This window comes from Epinephelus moara, chromosome 24 (genome assembly GCF_006386435.1).
Source record: "Epinephelus moara isolate mb chromosome 24, YSFRI_EMoa_1.0, whole genome shotgun sequence".
NCBI lineage: Eukaryota > Metazoa > Chordata > Actinopteri > Perciformes > Serranidae > Epinephelus > Epinephelus moara.
In genome coordinates, this window is record NC_065529.1 from 31,171,972 (window position 1) to 31,195,467 (window position 23,496).

General features: G+C 40.4%; 2 protein-coding genes and 1 long non-coding RNA gene across 7 annotated transcripts; 1 reads left to right on the top strand and 2 right to left on the bottom strand.

Annotated features, from left to right (window-relative positions):
- Positions 1 to 4,615: 4,615 nt before the first annotated feature.
- Positions 4,616 to 15,532, bottom strand: odad1 (outer dynein arm docking complex subunit 1). 5 transcript variants are annotated; one of them, XM_050038249.1, is made up of 15 exons: positions 15,378 to 15,532; positions 14,577 to 14,649; positions 14,364 to 14,460; positions 14,080 to 14,269; positions 13,248 to 13,373; positions 12,987 to 13,100; positions 12,755 to 12,822; positions 12,477 to 12,664; positions 8,239 to 8,373; positions 7,816 to 7,898; positions 7,411 to 7,579; positions 6,432 to 6,595; positions 6,231 to 6,334; positions 6,045 to 6,135; positions 4,616 to 5,423 (listed from the first exon to the last, which is right to left on the bottom strand). In XM_050038249.1, exons 2-15 carry the CDS (start codon positions 14,635 to 14,637, stop codon positions 5,319 to 5,321), a joined length of 1,695 nt encoding a protein of 564 aa, XP_049894206.1. In that variant the 5' UTR covers positions 14,638 to 14,649; positions 15,378 to 15,532; the 3' UTR covers positions 4,616 to 5,318. The 5 variants fall into 5 exon arrangements, with proteins under 5 accessions (XP_049894206.1, XP_049894203.1, XP_049894205.1 ...); XM_050038246.1 differs by having other exon boundaries at positions 14,571 to 14,649; XM_050038248.1 differs by having other exon boundaries at positions 15,342 to 15,529.
- A 102-nt stretch (positions 15,533 to 15,634) lies between these two features.
- Positions 15,635 to 18,915, top strand: LOC126386168 (uncharacterized). The gene is made up of 3 exons (XR_007569470.1): positions 15,635 to 15,775; positions 18,554 to 18,656; positions 18,799 to 18,915. It is a non-coding gene; the product is annotated as an uncharacterized LOC126386168 (long non-coding RNA).
- On the bottom strand, positions 17,455 to 22,895 carry LOC126386167 (taste receptor type 1 member 3). Its single transcript, XM_050038336.1, has 8 exons — positions 22,693 to 22,895; positions 22,298 to 22,598; positions 21,185 to 21,541; positions 20,680 to 21,099; positions 20,373 to 20,579; positions 20,094 to 20,214; positions 18,793 to 19,163; positions 17,455 to 18,698 (listed from the first exon to the last, which is right to left on the bottom strand). The coding sequence occupies exons 1-8, from the start codon at positions 22,893 to 22,895 to the stop codon at positions 18,105 to 18,107; spliced, it is 2,574 nt and encodes an 857-aa protein (XP_049894293.1). The 3' UTR covers positions 17,455 to 18,104.
- Between the last annotated feature and the right edge of the window lie 601 nt (positions 22,896 to 23,496).

Consider the following 23,496-nt stretch of genomic DNA (forward strand, 5'->3'; position numbering starts at 1 on the left):
TAAGCTATGTGTAAGCACTACATTAGCTCTTGAATGATGAACAAGGGTTGGTTTGGGATCACAGAACAGATGGTAGATTTGCATTTCTATTTCTCTGGCTGATCTGATATTCTGGTGTCTGGTTTGTTTCAGAGATACGTCACGCTCCAAAGCTCGTCTTCAACGGACTCATCTAAGAAATGGGAAATGCGACAAGGGTTTGGGAGATTCCAAGTGAAGCCAACAATAGGAGTGGTGTTTTCTGAAAACATGATCTCTGTTAACGTGTTTACAGCCTCAGAGGTCCAGGCTATCTCTACGCTTCATCTGTGGTTTTTATAACTTCCTCTTAAGTCCAGACCACAATATAACTGTGTACACATGAGCAGCCCCAACACTTGATGGAGAATCATTTTATAAATAAATAAAGCCACAAGACAGCTGCAGTGGAGAAGTTTGAGTGTGTCGATGGCATGAGGCACACTGACCTTAGACCCATTGTGAAGCACCAACAAAGAGCCATCTGCACAGCAACCAAAGCTGAGATGAGGGACTCACACACAGGGGGATCGGAGAGGGGGAGGGACTCAGGGACCTGGAGAGTGTAAAAAAAGAAAACAAATCGATGATAAAGAAAAATTTGAATGGGACTTGATCATCTGGATCATGTCTGAAACATCAAAGCGGTTGGTGCTAATATCTCCTGCACAAAGAAAACAGGAAGCTGCACAACGTATCAGCGCAGAGAGTGTATGGACCTCGCTACTGCTGGTAAAGTGGAAGACAAGAGCTGCTGGCCCTAATCACTCAAGAGCACATTTCCTGCCTCCTGCACGATGAGATGAAGTCAACTGAAGCCGTTCATGGCTAATATTTAAGCCAAACATGGAGGCTATCATTCATTCTGCCTGCAGAAACATACAGGCTTTGTCTCTGCAGTGATCTGAGCTGTGATAATATATTTCAGAAGGTTCATACTTTTGGATGTGAACAGTTTAAAGTGGAAGCAAATTTTTGCTTTCCTTTCAAAATGGGGTGCATTTCAAAATGGTGAAAACAAAGACAAAATGGTGTCAGGGACATCTGTAAAAATTACAAATGTTTCACAGGTAAGACACGAGAGTCAGGATTGCTTAGCAACAGCAGTAAAAAAATTCTTGCAGCCTGTGTGGTAACAGAGAAACTGATCCTGCTGCCACCCAGTGGTGCACTGCTGATACATGTTGGGAATGAACCGGCACTGAGAGTGATCAAAGGCTTACTTCTCTAAAGCGTGCATGTGCAGCCAGATGAAATGGCCACGATCACCTGCAAGGTGTAAATCCCATAATTGAAGGAGGGTTTGATAGGAATAAAGTGATGTCCTCTTTCCTTTCCTTAACACAGTTCGAAAAATATGTTCAGTAATTTGATTGGCTGGAAAATGCACCGGCTCTCATGTTGCTTAGCAACATTCATGGAAGGGTGGGAGGGTGTGAGAGTTGGGGGGGTGGGGCGTTCGTCTAGGAGAGGGAGCGTTGTGGGTGCAGGCAGACTGACTGGGGAAATACCTGGCAAAATTCCCAACTAAACAAACAAGGGAGAGAGAGGACAGAGCGGGAGACAGAGGACAGGGGTAGTTTCTGGGTCCAGATAGCAGTCTTGTCTGAGATAAAGGGAACAAGGTATTTTAAAAGTGCGAACACACACTGTTCCCAAAGCAGAACAAGACTGGGGGACAGGAAGTGGAGAGCACTGAACTGAAAACTTTGCCTATAGTGAGATGAAACTTAACAAGAACTTTACAATGCACAGAAAACAGCTACTTGAAACAAAATGGACTCCCACACCAGTTTTTGAAGAGCTGAACAGAGAGAAACACTATAGCGTAACAGGACGTCAAGCGTTGTGGTTGATAAGTGTAACACTTTGACGAGAAACAGATGAGTAGGCCACAGACAGGCATGGAGAAAGGCTACCTGTCCTTGCATGTTCTTGTGCATGTATTTGTTGGGCGTGTAGGTGTTTCCAAGGAACTGTTTAGACATTTTGGATTAGGAAGAGTTAAACTATATGCAACAATTTCAACAGCCTGCAGGGTATACACAAGAATGAAACGCTGACTAAAATCAAGGGCGTAGGTTTTGTTTCAACATTTGGGGGTTGGAGGACACATGAAAATGAGGGTTTGGGGTCCTGCAGCAGAGAGCTTTGGGTGTAAAATACTTACAGGTCCAGTGTGTAGGATTTAGGGGGTATATTAGTAGCAATGGGATATAATAAGGATGCTTTTATTAGTGTATAATCACCTGAAAATCAGAATCACTGTGTTTTTGTTACCCTAGAATTAGACATTTATCTGAATATGGAGCAGGTCCTCATCGAAGGAGATCTATGTTTCTACAGTAGCCGAGAATGGACAAACCAAACACTGGCTAAAGCCATTTGCGTTGTCCACCGCAAGCCCCTTTTACACTAAATCTTCATGGTGGGAACTGCATGCCTTTATGCCTCCTCACCATTCTGTATAAACGTACAAAGGCAGAACGTGGTTGATCCCGGATTTAAAACTATGAAGGATTCAAGCAAATGAAATTAGGCAATTCTAAGAGAATACTAAGAACAATGAAAATAAAATAAAGATCAAATACCATCACTGAAGCAGATAAGCAAAGGTTTGATCTTTCTATTTTTAATTTTATCTTTATATAAAGATAAAGAGGAGAAAGCACAATTTCGTTCTCAAGTATTCTGTAGGTGGAAATGACAATAAAGTTGAACTTGTCTTGACTTGAAGTTGGCAACTAATCACCCTATAGATTGCACTGAGGTGCAGCAAATCAAACAATTAGAGTTATACAAAATAAAAGAATACAATAACTGATGACACAGGATAAAAATAATCTAAGGAGACATATATAGATAAACAGTGTGCTGAAATGAAAAAAAGGCTTGTTTGAACAGATCAGTTTTAAGAAGCGATTTAAAAGATGTCCCTGATTCAGCAGCCTCAGATCCTGAGACAGGGAGTTCCAGAGCTGAGGGGCCTATACTGGTCTCGCCTTTAAGCTGGCATTGTAGTAACAGCACTGAATTGGCGTCTGTATAAAAGGGACATGATCCCGTCTTGCTGGGACCATGAGGGGTTTGACGTTTGGACGACGTGTTGTGTGTGCAACCCAGCATCACAGAAACACTGATTTGTAATGTGAAATTCACTCAGTGTTTTCACAAGTTCTTTAATCACCTGGTCTGTTTATTTTGGAGAGGAATAAACCTCTGTGGACAATTTGGCTCCTGCCAAAAACTCCTGAACAATGAACACTGAAGGAATTCTAACCAGGAGAAGTTTCAGCAGGTTGAAATCTGCAATCCTCATCGCCAGGCGCTACTAAATCCCCTAAATCTACAGTGCTCCTTTGGTTTCCTGCATCATGGTGAATTTTTAGGCACCAATTTGTGCCTGTCTGCATCAGTTTATGGTGTAAAGGTCTTTGATGTTGTCAAAGTAAAAGTCCTTTGGGGTTCTCAGGTTTTTGAGGGGACAAATCCACGTGTTCTACATGTTCTTGTTCCTCCCCTGAAATCTACACCTGTGACTGAAATGACGAGATCGTGAGGTGCAAAGCAGAAGATGCACTGGAAAATGGGGAAACTGTAGAGCTAAAGCAAGGGAAAGGTGGAAAATGTGCTTATATGGAGAGGGAAGAGTAAATGAGGCTGCCGCTGCAGCTAGTAGGTAGAGCCTGCAGAAGGAGGTGGGTCTTGGAAATGGCTGATGCAGGCGGTCTCTACAGGCAATGAGGACTCTTTGTCAGGGGTAGGAAATGAGGTTTCTGTTGTGATTAAAAGGAAGGTTTCTATGGCAATGCAGAGAGCCGTGTGCACCGAGAATTTGCTGGGAGTGGAGGGGGCTAAGTGAGAGTAGAATTTCAAAGAAAGCAGCCTCCTCCATCTCATCTCCCACCGCCGCCACCCCTCTGCCTTTCCACAGCGCCCTTTTATCTCTGATAATCTGTTTTCATAGCCACACAGTTGAGACTGCGAGGGGGATTAACCAGAGCAAACCAAGTAATTGGTCGATCAGTCATAAATGTTTACAGAGTGGCAGTTTCACTTCCTGAAAATTGCAGCTGCTGGAACCTCACTGGAGGGAAAAACCTGTAACAGATGAGCTAATTAAAACCACACAATTCAAGCAAGATAATTAACATAATGACCTGTAAGTGTCTATGTCTTGTATGGGCAGGTACACTTCTGTCAAATCCCCGCCTTTCTCTGTACAGCACCATAGAAAAAAAAAAGATATGATGGCAACAGAGTGACCTTTAAAACTAAATATAGCAACACCCTTTGTTAATTGTTTCACTGTTAGTAAAAATATGTTTCTTAAAATAAGTTCCCCGTCCCGATGTTCTCTTTTGTACAGAGGAAGTTGCTCTCCGCAGCAGTGACTGCCATCTTTGCCCCAACATGGGCTCGCTCCAGGATGTTTGGATAAGATGACATTTGAAACTCCTGAGGATCAAAGTGAAGTTTTTTTTTTTACAATCTGAAAGCCACACTGACTGTTGTAGATAAAAAAGATACAGACACTTCTGATATTACATAGAATAATATGATATGCCTACACTGAGAATAGTAAACTGACCGAGCATGATGAGGGACTGATGATTAATGATTGTGGTGAACATGAAAGGTCACAGTTTATTTAAATGATTTTATCGCATAAATCTGAATAAATAAGTGCGATAGATTCCAATCTGAGAAAAATCATTATTATTCCACCAAACAAAAATGTGCTCAAAATCAGCGTGTACAGTCAGTGAAGCGCTGAACGCTCCTCACCTCCTTCTTGGAAACACAGACTGGAGGTCTCAGCATGCCAATTAGAATTACAAAAGATTCTGCTGCCCCCAACCTTTCCATTTGAGCATAGCAGCAAGTATCATGTAATGAAGCACTGCCAGTGCGGGAGGGCTGTACTGCGACCAGATTGTATAGTCAAAGCCAGATGGCAAGTCACACATCAAAAGGACAGCTGGTTACCAGAATCTGAAAAGGCATCTTTATAGCTCCAAATCTAATTAGTTCCAACTAAACAAATCACACCGAGATATAACAGACCATGCCAATGATTCATCATAAAAGGTGACACACACATAACATAATTAAGCTTTAAATGTTTACATGTGCAGGCTGCTACGTATTAAAACGGCCAATCAGGCTTGTTCCATCAGCGGTCATGGCTCCCATTGATCTATATTAGTGTAAACAATGAATGCAGGCTCTTTAACTGCAGATGATGAGGATCTTTTTATAAAGACGTGCACATGAACTACACAGATCAGGTCAGTGTGTCAGATTAGTGCATCTTCCAGCGAGCGCTGTCTGCCGTCAACCTGCTGACTGGTCTTTGAGGTTTTGGTTGCTGCCTGCTGGACTGAACTCTCTTTCTGCAGAACCTGTAAATCACATCCAGAAAAATAAACCAAATGTAGCATGACGTAAAGCACAAATAATCACTTAAAGGTTTACTATGCATGAATTGTTGGTTACAGCTTGTAAACAATATTGCCAGCAATAATTAAAGCCAACCGCGGATTCACTCTCATTCGCTATATTTGAATTTTTTTGGCGCTGTGTCCACAATTTTCGTAGCTCTCTCTTGGTGCTTGCTACATAAGGTCTGGCACATGGTTGCTACATTTTTTTATTAAGTCCCGACCTCACCTGTGGGCAGAGTCTCCGCAGACAAATACACCGCCACACACTTTTAGTGGCTCATAAGTCATGACTGAGAGGAATTACCTTTGTATGACCCTATACATTTTTTTCAAAATATTTTTTGGGGCATTTTCAGTCTTTAATGTATAGGACAGACAAGCGTGAAGGGGGGAGAGAGAGAGAGGGAGTGACATGCAGCAAAGGGCCACAGGCTGGAGTCGAACCTGGGCCGCTGCGGCAACAGCCTTGTACATAGGGCGCCTGCTCTACCACTAAGTCACCAACGCCCCAACCCTATACATTATTTTTTTAAAAATGCATAGTAGAACCTTTAAGTGTAGGATCTGTGTTGCACTAACCCCTTTTAATATTCTTCTGCGGAGTTCTCCCTGTGAAAGTGGCCGTTCTTCCTCATCAGTGACTGGAGACTCTTCTGCATCATACTCCACACTGAGGAGTCCAACCAACACAAACACACTCATCAGCCTGATGTTCAAAGTGTTTAAATGTAAGCGTTTACTGAAATGAAAAAATAAAAGGCCGACCTGCTGATTGTAGGTTGGATTGTAACGTTCTGCTGAAGCAGATCTGGATTTTGACCCAAAAGGAATTTGGCCAGGTCTTTTGGATTGTAGTCCTTTTCCAGATCCTGTAGAGTTAAAAATACAAATACAAGTTGTATTACAGGGCAAACACATAACAGGAATGTGTGTAAGAAAAGACAGGACCACAGGTTGACAGGTTACTTTAGAATTGAGGAAAGCTTGTATGGTGAGCAGCTCGTTGGTCTTCTGTTCCACCAGACCCAGGTAGGACATGATGTTGTTCTCACTGACCCCTGAAGAGGAGCCCAGATTATCCTCTATCACTGAGCTGTCACACTCCATTTTGGAGAAGATGCTGTTCACTCCTGTGAGATCAGAAAAACAAGAGAGTACCTGCAACAGTCTGTCCCATGTCCCATGAACACTGTCTATATGTGGTATTCTGTAAACTTTTGCACATCCTCTAATTAATATTTGTGCACAAAACTGTACAGCTCTCTTATCCTGAAACAGCTATGTTGCACCTGTATTATGTTATTGTATTTTTTAAGCAACCTTCTCATGTTTTATTTCATTTTAATATTTTTATATTTATGTTTCAGGCTGTTGCAGTACTTTGCCTTTATTTTTACTTCTTTTTTTAAACTTCCTCTTAATAAATTTATTGTATGTACCAAAGGCCAAAGCAATTTCCTTGTAAATGAAAACATACTTGGTAATAAATCTTATTCTTCTGCAGCATGTTGCAGCTTTTTTGTAATCTGTGTATTTAAGAAAAATCAGTATTTTATAGACCTGCAATTTGCTCATAATTTCATGGGATGTTACCTTAAAAAATAAAAACAACTTATTTAGGGAAATTAGGATTTGCTTGATATAACTTTTTGTTTGTTTGTTAAATAAAACCCATGTAAACTTACTATTAATTGACTATTGGACATTGTTCTACATGTGTGTTAAACTACATGCTTACCTGTAGACATATTTCAAATTTTTGCATGTTTATCTGTTCTGCTGTGTACTGACTAAAAGACTTCAGGCTCCACTACTTTAGTGGAATTAACTAATTGGAATTTTACTGATTGAACACGGCCTCTATTTCCCCTGTAATTACTAACCATAAAACTTCTTAGAAAACAATCAGGAATTTACAGACCCGTGAAATAAATTGCTGCCAAACCTGTTCTGATCTTGTCCAGGATTTTGCTTATGATGCTGGCTTGGTTTTCATAGTCCTCAGCTTGAGACTCAGCTGCCTTTTGTTGCTCATCAATGTCTCTCAGCAGAGAGCGATGATTTTGCTCCTGTTGTAAACCTGCCACTCGAAACTGCTCAATCTCTGCTTGTATCTGTAAATACACACATTTCAGCACAGACATTTAAATATGTAGATAACTGATGTCAACTAACAGAACCAAGACTAATGAATCTACTTGAATTTTGTACGAACTCTGCAACCAAGGCCTTTGAAATCCTTCATTCTGGCTGCTTGTAACCTCTATGATCAAGGCTGTTGCACTGAAAGGGAGTTTAAGCAAATATTGTGAAGTTAAAAATGGAAGAATTTAATGATGAATATACTCACCTGGCTGATTTGATCCCTCAGTGCCTCAGCCTCATTGTTTTGCTCATTTACAAAGTTGAAGAGTGCAAAGTTCCGGTCTTCAACTACACAACGAAACAGCAGTACAGCAGTGAGACACATTTAAATGTTCTAAACTGAGACTGATTCTTCGTATCAAAGTGGGACCTTAAATTTATTTAGCTTCAGTGTTACACCAAAGTAGAGAAATGTAAACTACATTGAAATACATCATATACATTTTTTTTTGTCAAAGGAAAGGGTTGACTGTTATTATGGTGCCACTGTCTATAAATCAACAATCAACACATAAATAATGTTTTTTTTGGTAATACAGATCCTGTCATTACTTGAGTAATGTAGATGGGCTCCTGTGATTGTGTATACATGAGTCTGAAATAGTCAGGTTGTGTTATTAAGACTTACCCTGGATGAACCTGGTGACCAGCAGGTCCAGGTTGTCCTCTCCTGTCACAGTCTGGATCTTATTGAACACCTCCTCTAGAGCATCCAACGACTCTTCCCCTGAGTCCATCCTCCTCTGCTCCTTCAATGCTGACACTGGGACAAACAAGCACCATTACCAACAGGTAATGTACAGGTACATGTTACAAGTAACGCACAAGTAACAAAGTAGTGTTTTAAGAATGAGTACTTTTCAAGCTCCTCTTTTAAATGTGTACTTCTACTCTTTACTCAAGTATATTTTTGAGCCGGTAATCTATTTTTACTTTGCTACAATTGCCATGTATACCTTCCTTACAATGAGTCTGCTCTGACAGCAGGGATTGAGTGTAGAAGGGGGAGAGCACATGAGGAGCATCTCTACTGCAGATGGCAATGATAGCAATGGCTAAAGGTGTATTTAAGGTGTATTTTCAACTACAGTAGCCTAGAGAGTAAAGAAAAACATCCCTGACATTACACACGCACAGAGGACAGAGCCTTCAGCCTCTGACCTCATGACAGCCGCAGCTAACGGTGAATTCAACCCATGTCAGTGAGGTAAGCCTGCAAGTGTTAATGTTGAAGTAACCAGTTAGGTAAGGTTTGACTGTTAGATGTTAACAGTAATGTTACAGGTAACTAGACAGCAGCCAACGTTTGCATTTACAACGAGTGAGGTGAGGATAATGTTATGTTAACTATAAAGAGTAAACAGCTCCTGAGCAACATGCTGCTCCTTCCCCATCACAGATGCATCTTATCTAGTAGACACATTAGCTTCCAGGGCCGTTTCTAGATTTTTGGGGGCCCTATGCCAAATCTTGTTTTGGCACTGTATCACTCATGAATACACACCAAATCTGCATTATAAAACTACGTATCATATGTAATGCTACTTTTGACATATTAAAAGAAAGTATTTTGATCAACTTTGCTGCATTAACATCAAAATCAAAACAAAGTCTGTTGCTGGCCCCCCTCAAAAAAACACTTGTCCACCTGGCCACGCCAACCTGAGTCAGGTCACCCGTTTAAGGTCAGCAGTGCCCCACATTGGCGGAGTACTTTACAGCAGCCCAGGTTCAATTCCAACCTGCAGCCCTTTGCTGCATATCATCCCCATTCTCTGTTCTTAAATATAGGCAAAAAGTAATCTTTTTTTTTTTTTTTAATTGCCACCTGGCCTAACAACTTTACTTGGGGAAACCCAGCAATCAGTGGCCCCATCTGGCCATGCTTTTATACCAAAATCTAAAAAAGACAGCAGTTACATGATGAAGTGTTTGCTGTGCCTCCTGAAAAACAGTGAAATCTAGTTAGCAAGCTAACGTTAGCTACCGGTATGTTAATATCTTATGTGTAACATTAATCTTTGATGTTTTGATAGTGTTTTGCAGTGGCCCTCACACCCTAAAAAATATTAAAATGGAAAATAACTTGTACTTTGAGAAATGTATTAACCAGGTACTTTTAACTGTTACTTTAGTAGGTTTCTCGAATGGTTAGTCATTTCTAGGGAAATAATTATACCTGATCAGAATCACCAGAGCTGTGTTACAGCCACTGTCAGCAGCATCACTGTACTATATTAGTCATACTGCTATTATCATTGCTGCTATTATTGCTACTATTAAAAGTATTCCATTATATCCACTGCTGTAATTATTATTGCTCATATTTTTATCATTATTACAGCTGTTAAAGGGAAACCCTGACAATTTTTAATCAGCTTTAAATCATAACAATGTGGGGTGCCTGTGTAAATGAACTGTGTTAAACTTCCCTCCATCTTACCAGTTCCTCGATCTCTCAAACTCAGATCCAAACTAAGCAGGGCTGATTAAATATGAATCAAACCTCTGTGACTGCATTGCCTATTTCTTGCCTAAAATGTAGGGTTGTACCTGACTCAGAATTTAGTTAGTTGAATCAGATTTAGCTATTAAATACAAACATTCAATTTTATCTTTTTCATATAAAGTTTTTAAGTTTTAACAAGGCTCAGCGGGACATTCAGTGTGACAGCAGCTTTCATGATATACAGTCAACGAGCTAACTTCACTAACGACAGATCAGAAATGTGCAACAACATTTTTTGCTGACACTAGATATCAAACAAAAGCCAGAGACTGTTGTATTAAGAACGTGTGAGCTGTAAATTCCCCACTTCCAAGCAAAAGAGACAAGATAATCACCTTAGCAGCTGACTGTACCAAAGACTAGTATGAAAGTCAAGAGCACTCAATCTGCAGCAAAATCTGGGGACCAAAACGTCCAAGAGAACACTGCACAACACACTGACTAGCAAAATAAACCCAAAAATGACTGCTTGACCTGAAGCAATATCAGCCAACTGAGGGTTCGCCGATTAAAGTCTCAAAAGTCGACATTCAATGAGCAGCCCTGCTAAAATGTTTTCAGAAACACAGTTTAGCTTAACTTCCATGCTAATTTGATTTTAATTTGTTTGTTACTGGCTGGCTGCCAATTTTTTTCTGTGTCAAAATAGACAAGCACACATTATGTCACCCACCAGCGGAGGCGTTTATTGGTCTGGTGTGAAGCAGTGCATTCTGCTGGTTTAGGTTTTCCACCTCTTCCACCACAGCCCTTTACCTCTGTTACCTCTGTTACCTCATGTAGCAGCAATTTTAAAAGTATTGCATCTTTCTACTGCATAGACAGCCCAGTTTCTGGAAAGACCATCTTTTCAGCAGTGAAATATTTTTTTAATGTTATTGTTGTTGTTGCTGTGCATCTCTGTGTCTCACCAGTAGAGACAGATAGCCACCCACCACAGAGTCTAGTTCTGCTTGAGAAAGATTTTCCTCACCGAAGTTGCACAATGTACTTGCTCTTGGTGGGAATTCCTTTGAATTGTAGGGTCTCTGTAAATTAAGAGAGTATGGTCTGGACCTGCTCTGTATGAAAAGTGTCCTGAAATCAATTTTGGTACGATTTGGCACTATATAAATGTAACAGGGTCAATTATACAGCAGTGATATGTGTAACAAAGTCAAATGTACATTTGTAATATTAAGTAATATAATTACACAAAATTAGTTTCAGTTGTTATTACCTGACACGCTTAGGTCTCTATAGTCAATATGTGGAACACTTGATACTCAGGGTCTGTACCCCTACGTTCACCCTTGGGGGTACCCCACCTATACAGGGGTGTCTCCAACCTTACCTCTCCCCTTTTGCTGTTGTACTTCATGGAATAGGAAAGCGACATTGCTCTCATAGTAATTTCTGTGTTTTAGCACTGTTAAGCTACGTTTCTAAGTTTATTTTTCAGCCTAAACTTATTGTATAATATGCAAACATATTCCCGTTTCACTTAATTTGTGTATGGGCTCGAGTTCTATGGTCGCAATTGACAGAGGATTTTGTTTTTAACTCTTGCTGTCAGAGTTGTCAGGAATAAACTGAGACTGCCTCCAAAGAAATCCACAGTTTGGGCCTCTTCATATCAACACAATGCAGACAACACTAGAGTCCACCGGTTACATAAATAAAAACTGACTTAACTGAATTGATGACTTATTTACTCTGTAGCAGTCCTACATTTATTCTGGCTTCTGTCTAATTGTTTCTGCTGTAAATGTTGTTGGCAACTGGTCAATTGTACTCTGTTAAAACTGTTTAATTGCCTGTTACTGGCAATGAGCAGGCAGTTGTGGTACCATAAATACACTATGCTTTCCTGACTGAAAAAGAATACTTATAAATTAAAAAAAAAACATTGTTACTGTTACAATAAATACAATATAATGATAGCAATAAACTAAACTGGGCAATGCTATAGTGTTTGCCAGTATACAGTTTGACAGAGAATGATGAACAGATGTCGACGACTCAAAGTTCCTCTAAATGTTCACAACACTCAGTTCAGAGGCAGAACATGCAACATAATCTCCTAAAAACCATTTTCAGTGTGGCTGCGGTAAGCTTTTCCATCATCTCAAAATCAATCACTTTGTTGCATGCAGATCAGATGGGATTTTTCTCTCTAGCTCGTGCTCATGGGATATATTGTATGAAACTGTGCCCGGGCGATTAAACATAAGCTAGTAATTGATGAGATTCCCCACTGAATAAACATTGCATCATCAATGCCAGTGTTATTATCATCGCTAACACTTTCGCCATTACCATAATTATTGATATGTCAAAACAACAATATTAGTCACAACACAGTGGCTGTGTCTTACGCTGTCGGTGTCCCATCTCATGGCCATCATCCTGCCCGCTCCGCTCGCTGCACTTGGTGGTCATAAACTCTTTCAGGCTGCACTCATGAGCAATAACCCTTTCCAGTTCCTTCATCTCAGCGTTGTACTGAGCGAGGTCCTTCACTGCCTTCTCCTTCATCATTGTCATTTTGGACTGAGCCTCCACTCTGAAGGTTTATATAAGACATTTAACAATCAAGATGAGTGCATACCATGCTGATTTGTAGATATTATGACGTAACGGTCTCAAATCTGACCTGGCATCGTAAGCAGCAGTGGACAGGTTGACAATTTCCCCGATCTTCTTGCGGACATCTTGCAGTTCCTACAACACACAAGAATCAGTGCAGAGACATATTTTCTTTCTTGTCAACTGAAAACCAGCAAAAAACAACCTGAATAACAGGCTACATAATGAGGAAGCTAAACAAAGAAGCTACATCGAGTCAGAGGCCTCGTCTCTAAAACCTCTACCATGTGACCTCTGACCTTGTCCAGCCTGTTGTGTAGTTGCAGGAAGCGGGCACGCTCAATATGAAGAATCTGCATCTCCTCCCTCAGGTGGCCGTTTTTGGTCAGCTGCTCATTGAAGCGAGTCAAAGCCTGAACACGACATTGCAAATTTTAAAATCATGCAATAGAATATATGTGAAGATATGCACTGGTGAAAACAGACAATGTATCACGATACTTGATTATCTGTTTGTTTGTTTTTTAAGTTATTTTGTGATAATGAGTTTCAGAACTCACTCTGTTCAGTTTGTATTCCAAAGTGCGTATGGCTTTCTGAGTCCGCCGTAACTCAGACTTTTGTCGATCACCAGTACCGATCTCCCCTTTCCTCAGCCCTGCCAGCTTCATCTCCATGTTTGTGATCTGCCCACATTACAAACATATAACATAAACTGCAAAACATCAGTAAAAATAAAATTAAATGAGAATTAGTATCATATTGAGTGAAAAGGATTTAAAGGGACGGTTCACCCAAAAATCAAACTGTAGAGATGTCTGCCTTCTCTCACCTATAATGGAACTAGATGGCACTCAGCTTGTGGTGCTAAAAGAGCCATCAACAAACTTTTGAAAAACTCAACCTCAAACATACCACTGCGTAGATATGTTGCTAACATAAGTCACCTGAGCTAGATAAGAGTACAGCTCAGCCAAGTAGGACCCCATTAATGTTTACATCTCGCACAGTCACAAGCACTAGCCTGTCATCAATGCATGTTTCCCTCTTTGCGGTGATACTGTTGGTGGGTGTAATGCGATAAAAAAGAAAACAGTTCAATCATGACGCTGCACACAACACAGTCTGTAGATTATCTTGAGTTACCGAAACATGATTTCTGGAAAGAGACATTGCTGTCGAGTTTTTAAACCTAATTTTTTGGCGCTTTGAGCACCGCAAGCCGAGCACCATCTAGTTACATTATATTTGAAAGCAGGCAGAAATCACTACGGCCGATATCTCCAACACTGGGAAACTCACACCAAAACAATCTAGATTGATGACTAGCACTACAGGTAAAAGGAAAAATATGTATTTTTGATTTGGGGGTGAAATGTCCCTTTAATTCACCTCTTTCTCCAGCTCTTTTTGACACTGCCTCTCCTTGTCCAGCTCTTCCTCTATCATGTCTCTCTGCTCCAGCAGAGCACGAAGACTCTGGGTGTCCTCACTGTCCTGCTGTTGGCGTGACACGCTCTTACATGCACCAAGGTTTCGATGCAGCTCCTCCTGCTCCTTCAGCAGGTTCTCTATCTCCTGCCTTCATCCACATCACATTAACAACCAATCAGGCAAATTTTTAAAAAAACCATCTACCATGTTGACAATGTGATGTAGGTGTGGTGCATATTCACTGTTGTTTGCGGATCTGCTCCCGAGCCTGAATGCTGTAGGCCTGTCGATCTCCTTCCATGATCCTGAACTGTCTCTGCAGTTTGGCTATTTCTGATTCTGCTTAAAAAAAATCATATGCACATTGTAGCTGTTTCAGCCATGCAATTAGAAAAAATACCATTAACATCTAATAATTAATGACAGTAACACTGTACAACCAATATTACCTGTACCATCAATATCCAATTCACTGCTGTCTGAGCGGGCACTCGTGGCAGATCTTCCTCGAGGCATGGTTATGCTGGTCTTTATTGGATAAAAATTAAAAGTAAAGTAGTGCCGTCTACAGAAAATATTCAACTTTTAATGTCATTATCCTGCTGACCATTACGTTTAATCGAACCTAGTCTCAAACTCAGCCTTCAACCCTAGACTAAAAGCTGAATATGTAAATATGACTAAAATGTTAAAAAAATATGGAAGCAGCATTTAATTGGCATTGATCTTGTCTGCCCATTAGATTAGCAAAACTTAAAAAAAAGGAAAGGAAAATTAATTTAAAAATGTCCTTACACTGGTTTTGAAGTGGTAGTTTATGTGTGAAAATGATAGACATTTTTGTCTTAAATATTTTCTTGAAAAACACATTTAAAAATACAGAGTTCTTGTTATTTGATTTTTAGATATTTATTTATTAAAAACTTGAGTGTGCACGACTGAGTTTGCTGTATGAACCTAGATATTTAAATCTAGGTTTAAGATAATCTAGCTGGCAGATCATCAAATCCAAGCTAACATTAGCTAACCACAACACACGTTAGCAACATTAACGTTACTTTGCTAAGATAAGCAAAGTAGCCACGGCTGTTGCTAGCTGTTATGGAAGACTTGTGATAGTTAGCTTGTTTATAGTTATGAACGGTACCAAAATGTCTGCTACTAAGGACGAATAAGAATTTATCTGGCTGCTATTAAGAACAAATAAGCAATTATCTCACCAGTTTAAAGTTCAAAAAGGGAAAACCCAGTGTCACCTGTCAGGACGCGCAGCAAGCTAACGGAAGCCTGAGTTGTTAGCAACCGTTGCTCGGCGACCTGGGACCGTCAGTCTGTCAGCGGTTTATGCCAAGTGTTAACAGCCAGTCTGAGTGGTGAAGAGGTCCCAGTCTGCCTGTACACACACACACACACACACACACACACACACACACACACTGAGAGGAGGAGCTGCCTGACAGGATTCATAGGACTGTAACTGTGGTCTAAAGTCAGCTGGATGGCAACAGATGAGCCTGAGAGCAGTAAAGAAAAGCTACGTTAGCTTAGCTTAGCTTAGCTTGAAAGTTTTCCCTTTAGGCTAGTGTTGCTCCTTACGTCTTGTAAGGGCCGTTCGTTAGTTGTCGGGGGCAGGGAGTGGTGCAAAATGTCGGAGGTATGTCAAATATTTTTTATGAGCACTGGGGATAGAAATAGAAATGATTGTATTTTGTATTTATTTTACCACAGGTTTTTACAGAAAACATGCCTTCGAGTGGGTTTGGAAGGCATGTTTTCTTTAAAACAGACTCCATCTTTAACATTTATCATAGCCAGAAACTGTAAAAACAGAAATTATCGTTGTATTTTCAAATTCCTGACAGTCCTTAAACATACTGGGCTGGCAATAGCTCAGTCCATGGGGACTTGGGTTGAGAACCGGAGGGAGTCCCCATCCAGACCAAATATGGAGTGTGTAAGAGTAGCTGGAGAGGTGCCAGTTCGCCTCCTGGGCACTGCTGAGGTGCCCTTGAGCAGGGCACCTGTCAAGAGGCAGCCCCCCTCACTCTGACATCTCTCCATTTAATGCATTCATAGGTCTTGTTTGGGGATGTGTTTGTATTTCAGGCCTGTGTATATGACAACAGAGTGAAAAAATTTAATTTCCCCTCAGGGATAAATAAAGTATATCTTCTTCTGCTTCTTCTTCTGTAATGTGCAAGGCATGCTTTTGTCAGAAAAAAACATAACCAAATCTGAGCTTAAAATAGTGATATTTTGTCAGTAAGTATTATATGGTGGTCGTGCATTTTCCACCAGTCACTCAGGGAGGCTCAAGGAAAAATATTTGTAGCTGCAGGAAGTGTTACCCATGCAATAAATTCAATTGAGTGGCAATTTTTGATGGCATGTGACTTTTTGGTAGACTACTTTATTATGTTATAATTTTATATAACATGTACATTGTAAATGTTTTTTTTTTTTCACAAAGTAGTTTGAAATACTTTTACCAAGTAGCTTTCGTTAACCGAACAAGATTTTTCCACAGGGTAGCTTTGGTATAGTTCAACTTCTTACAGTGTGAAGTAATTGGTTAGTAGAAAGTGCTCATTATGGTGTTAAATTATGGAGCCTTTAAGGTCCCAAAATATAATATGTTTTTAAATTTTATGCATGCAAGATAATAATTTGTAAATGCAGGTTATTATGTTGTACAACAAGATAAAAAATTAGGATTTCAGGGGCTCTCCTGGGCAATTAATAACATTATCATTCTTATAGGTACATGATAATCTCACTAAATCCTAGCACACAGTAACTTCACACAACTCCAATCTCAGTGGATCTAATCAGTATACCTAAAAACCCCTGTCATATCAATGACGTGACTATCCGTCTTTTACTTTTTGAACTTAGGTGCATTTTGATAATAATACTTACATCCAGGACATTGTTACTTTTATTTAGTTAAAGACCTGAAGACGTCTTAACCGCTGATTGAGATTGTTCAAGTATAGGCAGTGCCTTGATACTATTGGAAAAGTTAAAGAAAACAAAATATTACCTTTTTTATTGCCCCTTTATTGTTATATATATTGCATACATGTTAGCAATGTTAACAAGAAAATTAGACTTTTTATTATAATAAAAATGTACAAAATGCAATTTAAGTTGTAAAATGTATTGTTTTCATACTTTGTACATGAGCAGTATATCTTTTATGTTTTTAATGATTACCAGGCCTCAACGGAGTCTGCAGATTTTTTTAAAATTGTTTTTAGCAATGATCCAAAACAGTTGCCTTTGAACAAAAAGAACCTCACACAATACATTTAGATCTAAAATTACCTCAAGCAGGCTAAAATAATTACTTTAGTAGATTTTAGTAGAAACTTTGAATCAGAAATTGTATGTGATCACGAACACTTCAAGAAAAATGTAAACATTTGTTGGAAAAGTCAATCAACAAAATGTGGGACACAGGGTCATTAAAATGGAAGGTTCAATATGGAGTAGAGAGAACAAAAATGAATTTGCCAATCTATTAATAATTTATTAACAGTAAATCTTATCATATTTTCATTGATCATATTTTTGACATTTCCTCTCAGTACAATACAAAGTTTGATTTTAATGCTAACTGACTACAACACAAGATAGTCACACACATGCACAAGGGAGTGGAGGAGAGATTTACAGTATTCTGAGTTTTTCAAGCAGCGTCTATATTCCTAAAATCTGCGAGAAATCTGCAAGAAATTTGAGGAGTTCTCCAGGTGCAGATACAGTATGGGCCTGATGATTACACAGTACATTATAGGTCAGCTTATTAAAGCCTAATTAACAGAGTGTTTCGCAGCCTATACTGTAGGCCTAAGCTAATTTATTATATGAAACTCACAAACATTATTTGTTGAAATATAAATATAAAATGAAAATTTTACAGATATTTGACTCTTGCAGATTCTTTCTTTGAGATTTTATTCATAAAACTGCACTTTGGTTTATTTCTGAGACCCTGTCTGTGGCTTTAGTTCCTCCTGAGCTTGTGTTAGTGGGACGCCCTCCAGGAAGGTACAGAAGTGGTCTGCTGTATTGAGCTCAGGTCTTCTCAACAGCAGGTAGCATTTTGGGAAGTAGTAGGCCACCACCAGTCCCAAGTTGCTTGCCAGGGTGAAAGAAACATGGGCAATAGACTTGTTCTTTTCATTCAAACCAATGTAGATTGGAATAAAGGTCACCCAGAACACACAGTAGATGAGGGTGGAGAAGGTGATGTCCCTGGCAAGGTTGTACTGATGAAGAGGCTTTGCTGCCATGAAGGTGCACATGAAGGATATGAGGGCCAAGGCACCGTTGAAACCTTGTATTACAGCAAATCCATGCAAGGGTGACACTGGACATGCCAGAAAAGATACCACAAAGTCTATATTAATTTGTGCCACATGTTCAGACAGCGAGAGCCCTTCCTGAACAAACCAGCCACAGAGACCAGCCTGCACAGCACAGCAGACCAGCACAAACAGCCAGCTCCCAGGGCCTCTCAGTATGTGGAGGTGAGAGGCGGCTTTCTTTGGAAACTCTGTCACGTAGATTATCTGTTTAAAAACAGAGGTTTACAGCCTGATTACAATGTACACTATTTATTTTTATCCTACAGTACAGTGATGTGTTTTACCTGTCATTCCTCACCTGTAGTGAGATGGACGTGATGATGGAGAGGGCCACTGTTTGGAAAATGGAGGTGAGGGGTAGCTGCAGACGACACACCGCGTCCCCCGGCTGTCCCAAGAAGAGCACCAGACTGAGGCAAGCTCCCATCAGGCTGAGCAGAGCCACAAAACTCAGGACTCCCCCTGAGGCCGCTACCAACAGGGTCCCTCTGTATCTCAGGAACACAGCACCCACTGACACCTGACATACCAGGAGCAGCACCCCACCCAGCGTCATCTTCAGAGCCTCAGACGTGTCCCAGGACAAAACGACAAAGGTGGGGTGAGTGCATTTAGTGCTGCGGTTTGGAGACCATTGACGGTCAGGGCACTTAGTGCACTGGATGTCCTCTGTGAGTCAAAGAGCACAACAGGAAATTTGCTTTGATTAAAGTGGAAACAGACAACTTTTCACACACACTCAGTCCCAGGCAAGACAACCAGATCATGTTCTGTTTTTTTTCTCAGAGACTAGCAGCTACCAACAACACAGGACACACTACAATTTGGTTGTTCCACTATCTGCCATTTCGGCCAGTAATATCTATGAGGATTGTGAGAACAAACCGGCTGCTGTCTTTACCATTAAGACCTGAGAGTGATGTGAAACTTCTCATTAAGCTCTCTGTAAATTTAATGATTTGATTTCCCAAAACGTTGCACCATTCCTTGACATAAGGAATTTTAATAATCTCAAGTGGGGCTGCCCCCTAATAGTTGACCAAACATTAATCGACCAGAAAGGTCATTAGCTAACAAGACTTCATTGCTTGCTTGAAAAAAAAAAGAAAAAAAGTGTGGCATCATTTTGAGAAGGTGAAGGACGAACCCAAGGTGATATGTTAACTCATCTTCCTTGGTCGACTACAAACATGACGTATCATCTGAAACATGTACGTAAGTAGCTACATGCCCATTAGCCACTTAGCACAATCATTACTGCTTTGCCGACAGCGTCATTAACAGGCGGTTCGCTCAGTGTGTGACGTGCACTTGTAGATAAAATATAGGCCTATATTAATGAAGGTTCATTAGTACGGTTTTGTATTTCTCTGTAATGTAGCACAGTGTTGACAATGTTACTGATACTATTCTTTCTCACACCTTGAACTCAAACCATTGTGTTGCCCTGCCCGAAATATATAAGTAATAATTAAATTAATGTCTAAACAGGCAGACAACTAGTTGACTAATGGCCCTAAATGATGACTGTTGGTTGACTCGGGAAATTCTTAGTCAGGGGCAGCCCTAGGTTTAAGTATGTCACAGAAAACACATTACCCTTGTTTTTCTGGTAAGTGCCTGGCAAACAGTCGATACAGTCAAAACAGCAGGAGTGGAAGCCTTTGACTCTGCGGACCTGGCCTTTGTCACAGTCTGCTGAACATTTGGACTCAGGAACCTGCAAAAGTTGTTGTAGTAAAGTTGTTGTGGGAAAAAATGCAACATTTCAGGAGCGCAGACTTGTTTATGATCCGATGAAATTTAACCACAAAGCTTTTCAGGTAGACATGATGATTACAAATTTCTATCAAGTTTCTAGTAACTTGTTGAAATTACCTGCGAGTTGTCAGTGTGCCATTTGAAGAGGGTCTTGTTGATGGTCAGTTGTTGGTCATGAAAGCTTCCAACATTTATGAAGTTGACCTCCGAACCGTTCCAGACCCACTCAATCATCCTGTATCCGATGTTTGGGTTGCCGTTACTGTCAAACTCTAAATGTTTGCCACTTATGTTTACAGACGTATTCTTTAAAGCCTCCAACAGCTGGAAAAAAAGATTTTATTCTTTAATCAATTTAATTAATCTGTTAATCTCAATGTTGTTGAAAAATGATCATCTGACCACAAAAAAGAAAAGAATTCACCTCCCAGGGATATACTTTGGTTTCAGGCCCGTGCATACAGGCAGTTGAATTGCATCTCAGCAGGTTGTGCAGTGCCTGTGCCAAACTGTAGATGGCAGCATACACACTGAAAGCTGTGCGTTCCACTACAGCATCTGTTACCAGGCTGATATTATCCTTTGACAAGAACCAACACTGTGGGCAGGGATTGTCAGGGTTGCCTTTGGACTTTGGTGCTGGAGGAGGTGTATTTGCCCTCTCCTCACTCAGTTTGGTGAAGAGCACTTGCGTGTAGTCAGGGAGCAGATCCAGGGTCTCTGTGTCATCAGTGAATCCAATGATTGTACCGACTGATTTCATATTGGGGAGGGAAACCAGTTGATTATTGATAGCCCAACTTGTGCTGGCAATCCACACAGCCGTTATGTTCTCCCTGATGACCTGGAATAGATCAGATTGTATCATTGAACTGAATATAATCTATCCACCAATAATATGTAATACTTGTTCAAAGTGATGCACTTACCGCTTTAAAAAACCTCACAGCAGGCTCTACAAGAGAAAACACCACAACCACTCCGACTTTGGTATCTTTGATGTTTTGGATGATGGTATTGATAGCTGGTGCAGGGTCAGTGTACACTGGAATCAGCCCCTGATAGGCCACGCAGACGGACATGTTTTCTGCTTTTTTGGAGAACTCCTGCACACCTCGTTGTCCGTACTCCTCTTCACTGCCCACCAGTGCCACCCAGTTCCAGTGAAACTCCCTCAACAGAAGCGCCATGACGTCCACTTGCCACTTGTCACTGGGCACCGTACGGAAGAACGACGGGTAGAGGAGCTTGTCACTGAATTTGTCACTGGTGGCACCGTAGCTAATCTGAAGCGAGAAGAGTTAGATACCACTTTTTAAATTTTACCACACTGATGTTTCCCAGCAGTGCTCCATTATTGACACACAATGCACATTAGAGCTGTTAATTGTCAACTAATAAATTATTAGCCAACTAATTTCATAATTTAATATTCGCTTTGAGTAATTCTTTAAGAAAACAAAAAAGTCAAAATTCTTTAATTGCAGCTTCTTGAGTGTGAATATTTTCTGGTTTCTTTACTCCTCTATGACAGTAAACTTAATATCTTTGGGTTGTGGACAAATGAAGACATTTGAGGACGTCATCCTGGGCCTCAGGAAACATTTTCACCATTTTCTGACATTTTATAAACCAAACAACTAATTGATTAATTGAGAAAATAATTAACAGCAATGAAAATAATCGTCAGTTGCAGCCCTAATGCACATTTACTGTGGTTGTAGGATAATTTGCTCTGTAAGTGGGCAGTAGTTTTCTGTTACTGTACTTCAAAAACTAAAAACAGGAAAAATAATGAATATTTGAACAAATATTTTTCTGTGACACAACTTGCTTTGTAGGACAGCGAGTATTCATTCAACAATTCAACAATTTGAGCCTCATTTCCCTCTGAGATGAAAGAATCAGCTTCTTGTGGGACACTGTACAAGCTTCACTTTAAAGATTTACTTTCAACATTACGAATATTTTTTAGGAACAGTTAAATTAGCCCAGGATGTGAATATACGCAGACATATTGCTAGACATATTTGTAACCAAACCTGTGGCATCAGAAAGAATCCCAGGAGTTTTCCTATGACCGACACCATTTCCGAGCTATAGGGACCGATTACAGCCGATATGCTGGTCTCATAGTTGGTGTAGTTGCACAAAACAGATAGCGCATTGTTGGATTTTGCAGTGAGGAAAGACATGGTAGGCTTCACGATGACGGCAGATTGTCTGCACGTGTCGTAGATTTGATAACCCAACTTGATGCCGGGGAGCAGAACTTGGTTTGCGTTGATTTCATCCACTGCAAATTTCATGACAAGAGAGAGGCCCAGTCCGTCCTCATTTAAACTGTGGCAGGAAAACAGAAGCCTTGTTAGTCGGAATCTCAAATAAGAGGGTCATTATTTCCCCCCCAAAAATGCTATTTTTCAAAACTCATTACCTCTCACAGCTGATGTTGTCAGGCTCCCTCCTCTGGCTGAGGTTGCTGGTGAGCAGGTTGATGGGAAAGAGCCCTCCGAGCACAACGTCCCCAGACAAATTGAAGAGACTGGTAGAAATGTGTTGGAACCACTCGGGTGAACTGGCGCTGCAGCTCAGCCTCAACGCCCAGCACAACACCAACAGAGTGACAGGTGCAGACATGATGCAGATAAGCTGAAGACTGAAGCTCGAGGGATGAGCAGAGCGTGCATATGTGTCGTTACATCAGTTGCTGTATGCAAACTCACCTGAAAGTCCCAAAGGGAATTGGTTATATTGGCCACTCCTCTTCCTGGCCACCTGAATGTGTGATACCAAATAACTGCAAATTAGGTGAAATGGTCCTTACAGTATTTGGCTATATTTCCATATGTAGTGACATGAGATGAAAGATCAGCACCTCTTAACTTTTATAGTGAAGATATTTTTATAGAATATACAGTATAAAGTCAGATTCAGTGTATGTGCGTGTGTGTGTATGTGTACATACTTGGCTAACACAACAGATTTAGATTTTTTTTGTATTAATTGCGCTATGATTGTGATTTTGTCAACATCTATTCTACCTTAATTATAAGGAAACTTCGATTCATGGCATCTTATTTAATGGCATTATTGATTGTCTTGTTCATGAAGCACTGCCAGACTCACTTTGCACCTCCTGTGTATGTATATGTGTGTGTCACACAAGTGGTGTTCATCTTTCCGGAGCATTTTCCTGACATTTGCTTGTGGTTTGTTCTGACTCTCTTTGGTGTAAATA

What these genes read in the sequence shown, in the direction of transcription:
- odad1 (XM_050038246.1), bottom strand. Translation starts at nt 14,637, where the DNA reads ATGCCTCGAGGAAGATCTGCCACGAGTGCCCGCTCAGACAGCAGTGAA. An exon ending in AAAAAGAGCTGGAGAAAGAG is followed by an intron (nt 13,374 to 14,079) that starts GTGAATTAAAGG and finishes TAATGTGGGCAG; the next exon opens with ATCACAAACATGGAGATGAA. An exon ending in GCAGAAGAATATTAAAAGGG is followed by an intron (nt 5,424 to 6,044) that starts GTTAGTGCAACA and finishes TGTGATTTACAG; the next exon opens with GTTCTGCAGAAAGAGAGTTC.
- LOC126386167 (XM_050038336.1), bottom strand. Translation starts at nt 22,895, where the DNA reads ATGTCTGCACCTGTCACTCTGTTGGTGTTGTGCTGGGCGTTGAGGCTG. An exon ending in CCAAAGTATATCCCTGGGAG is followed by an intron (nt 20,580 to 20,679) that starts GTGAATTCTTTT and finishes CTTTTTTTCCAG; the next exon opens with CTGTTGGAGGCTTTAAAGAA. An exon ending in CACTTACCAGAAAAACAAGG is followed by an intron (nt 19,164 to 20,093) that starts GTAATGTGTTTT and finishes TTTGACTCACAG; the next exon opens with AGGACATCCAGTGCACTAAG.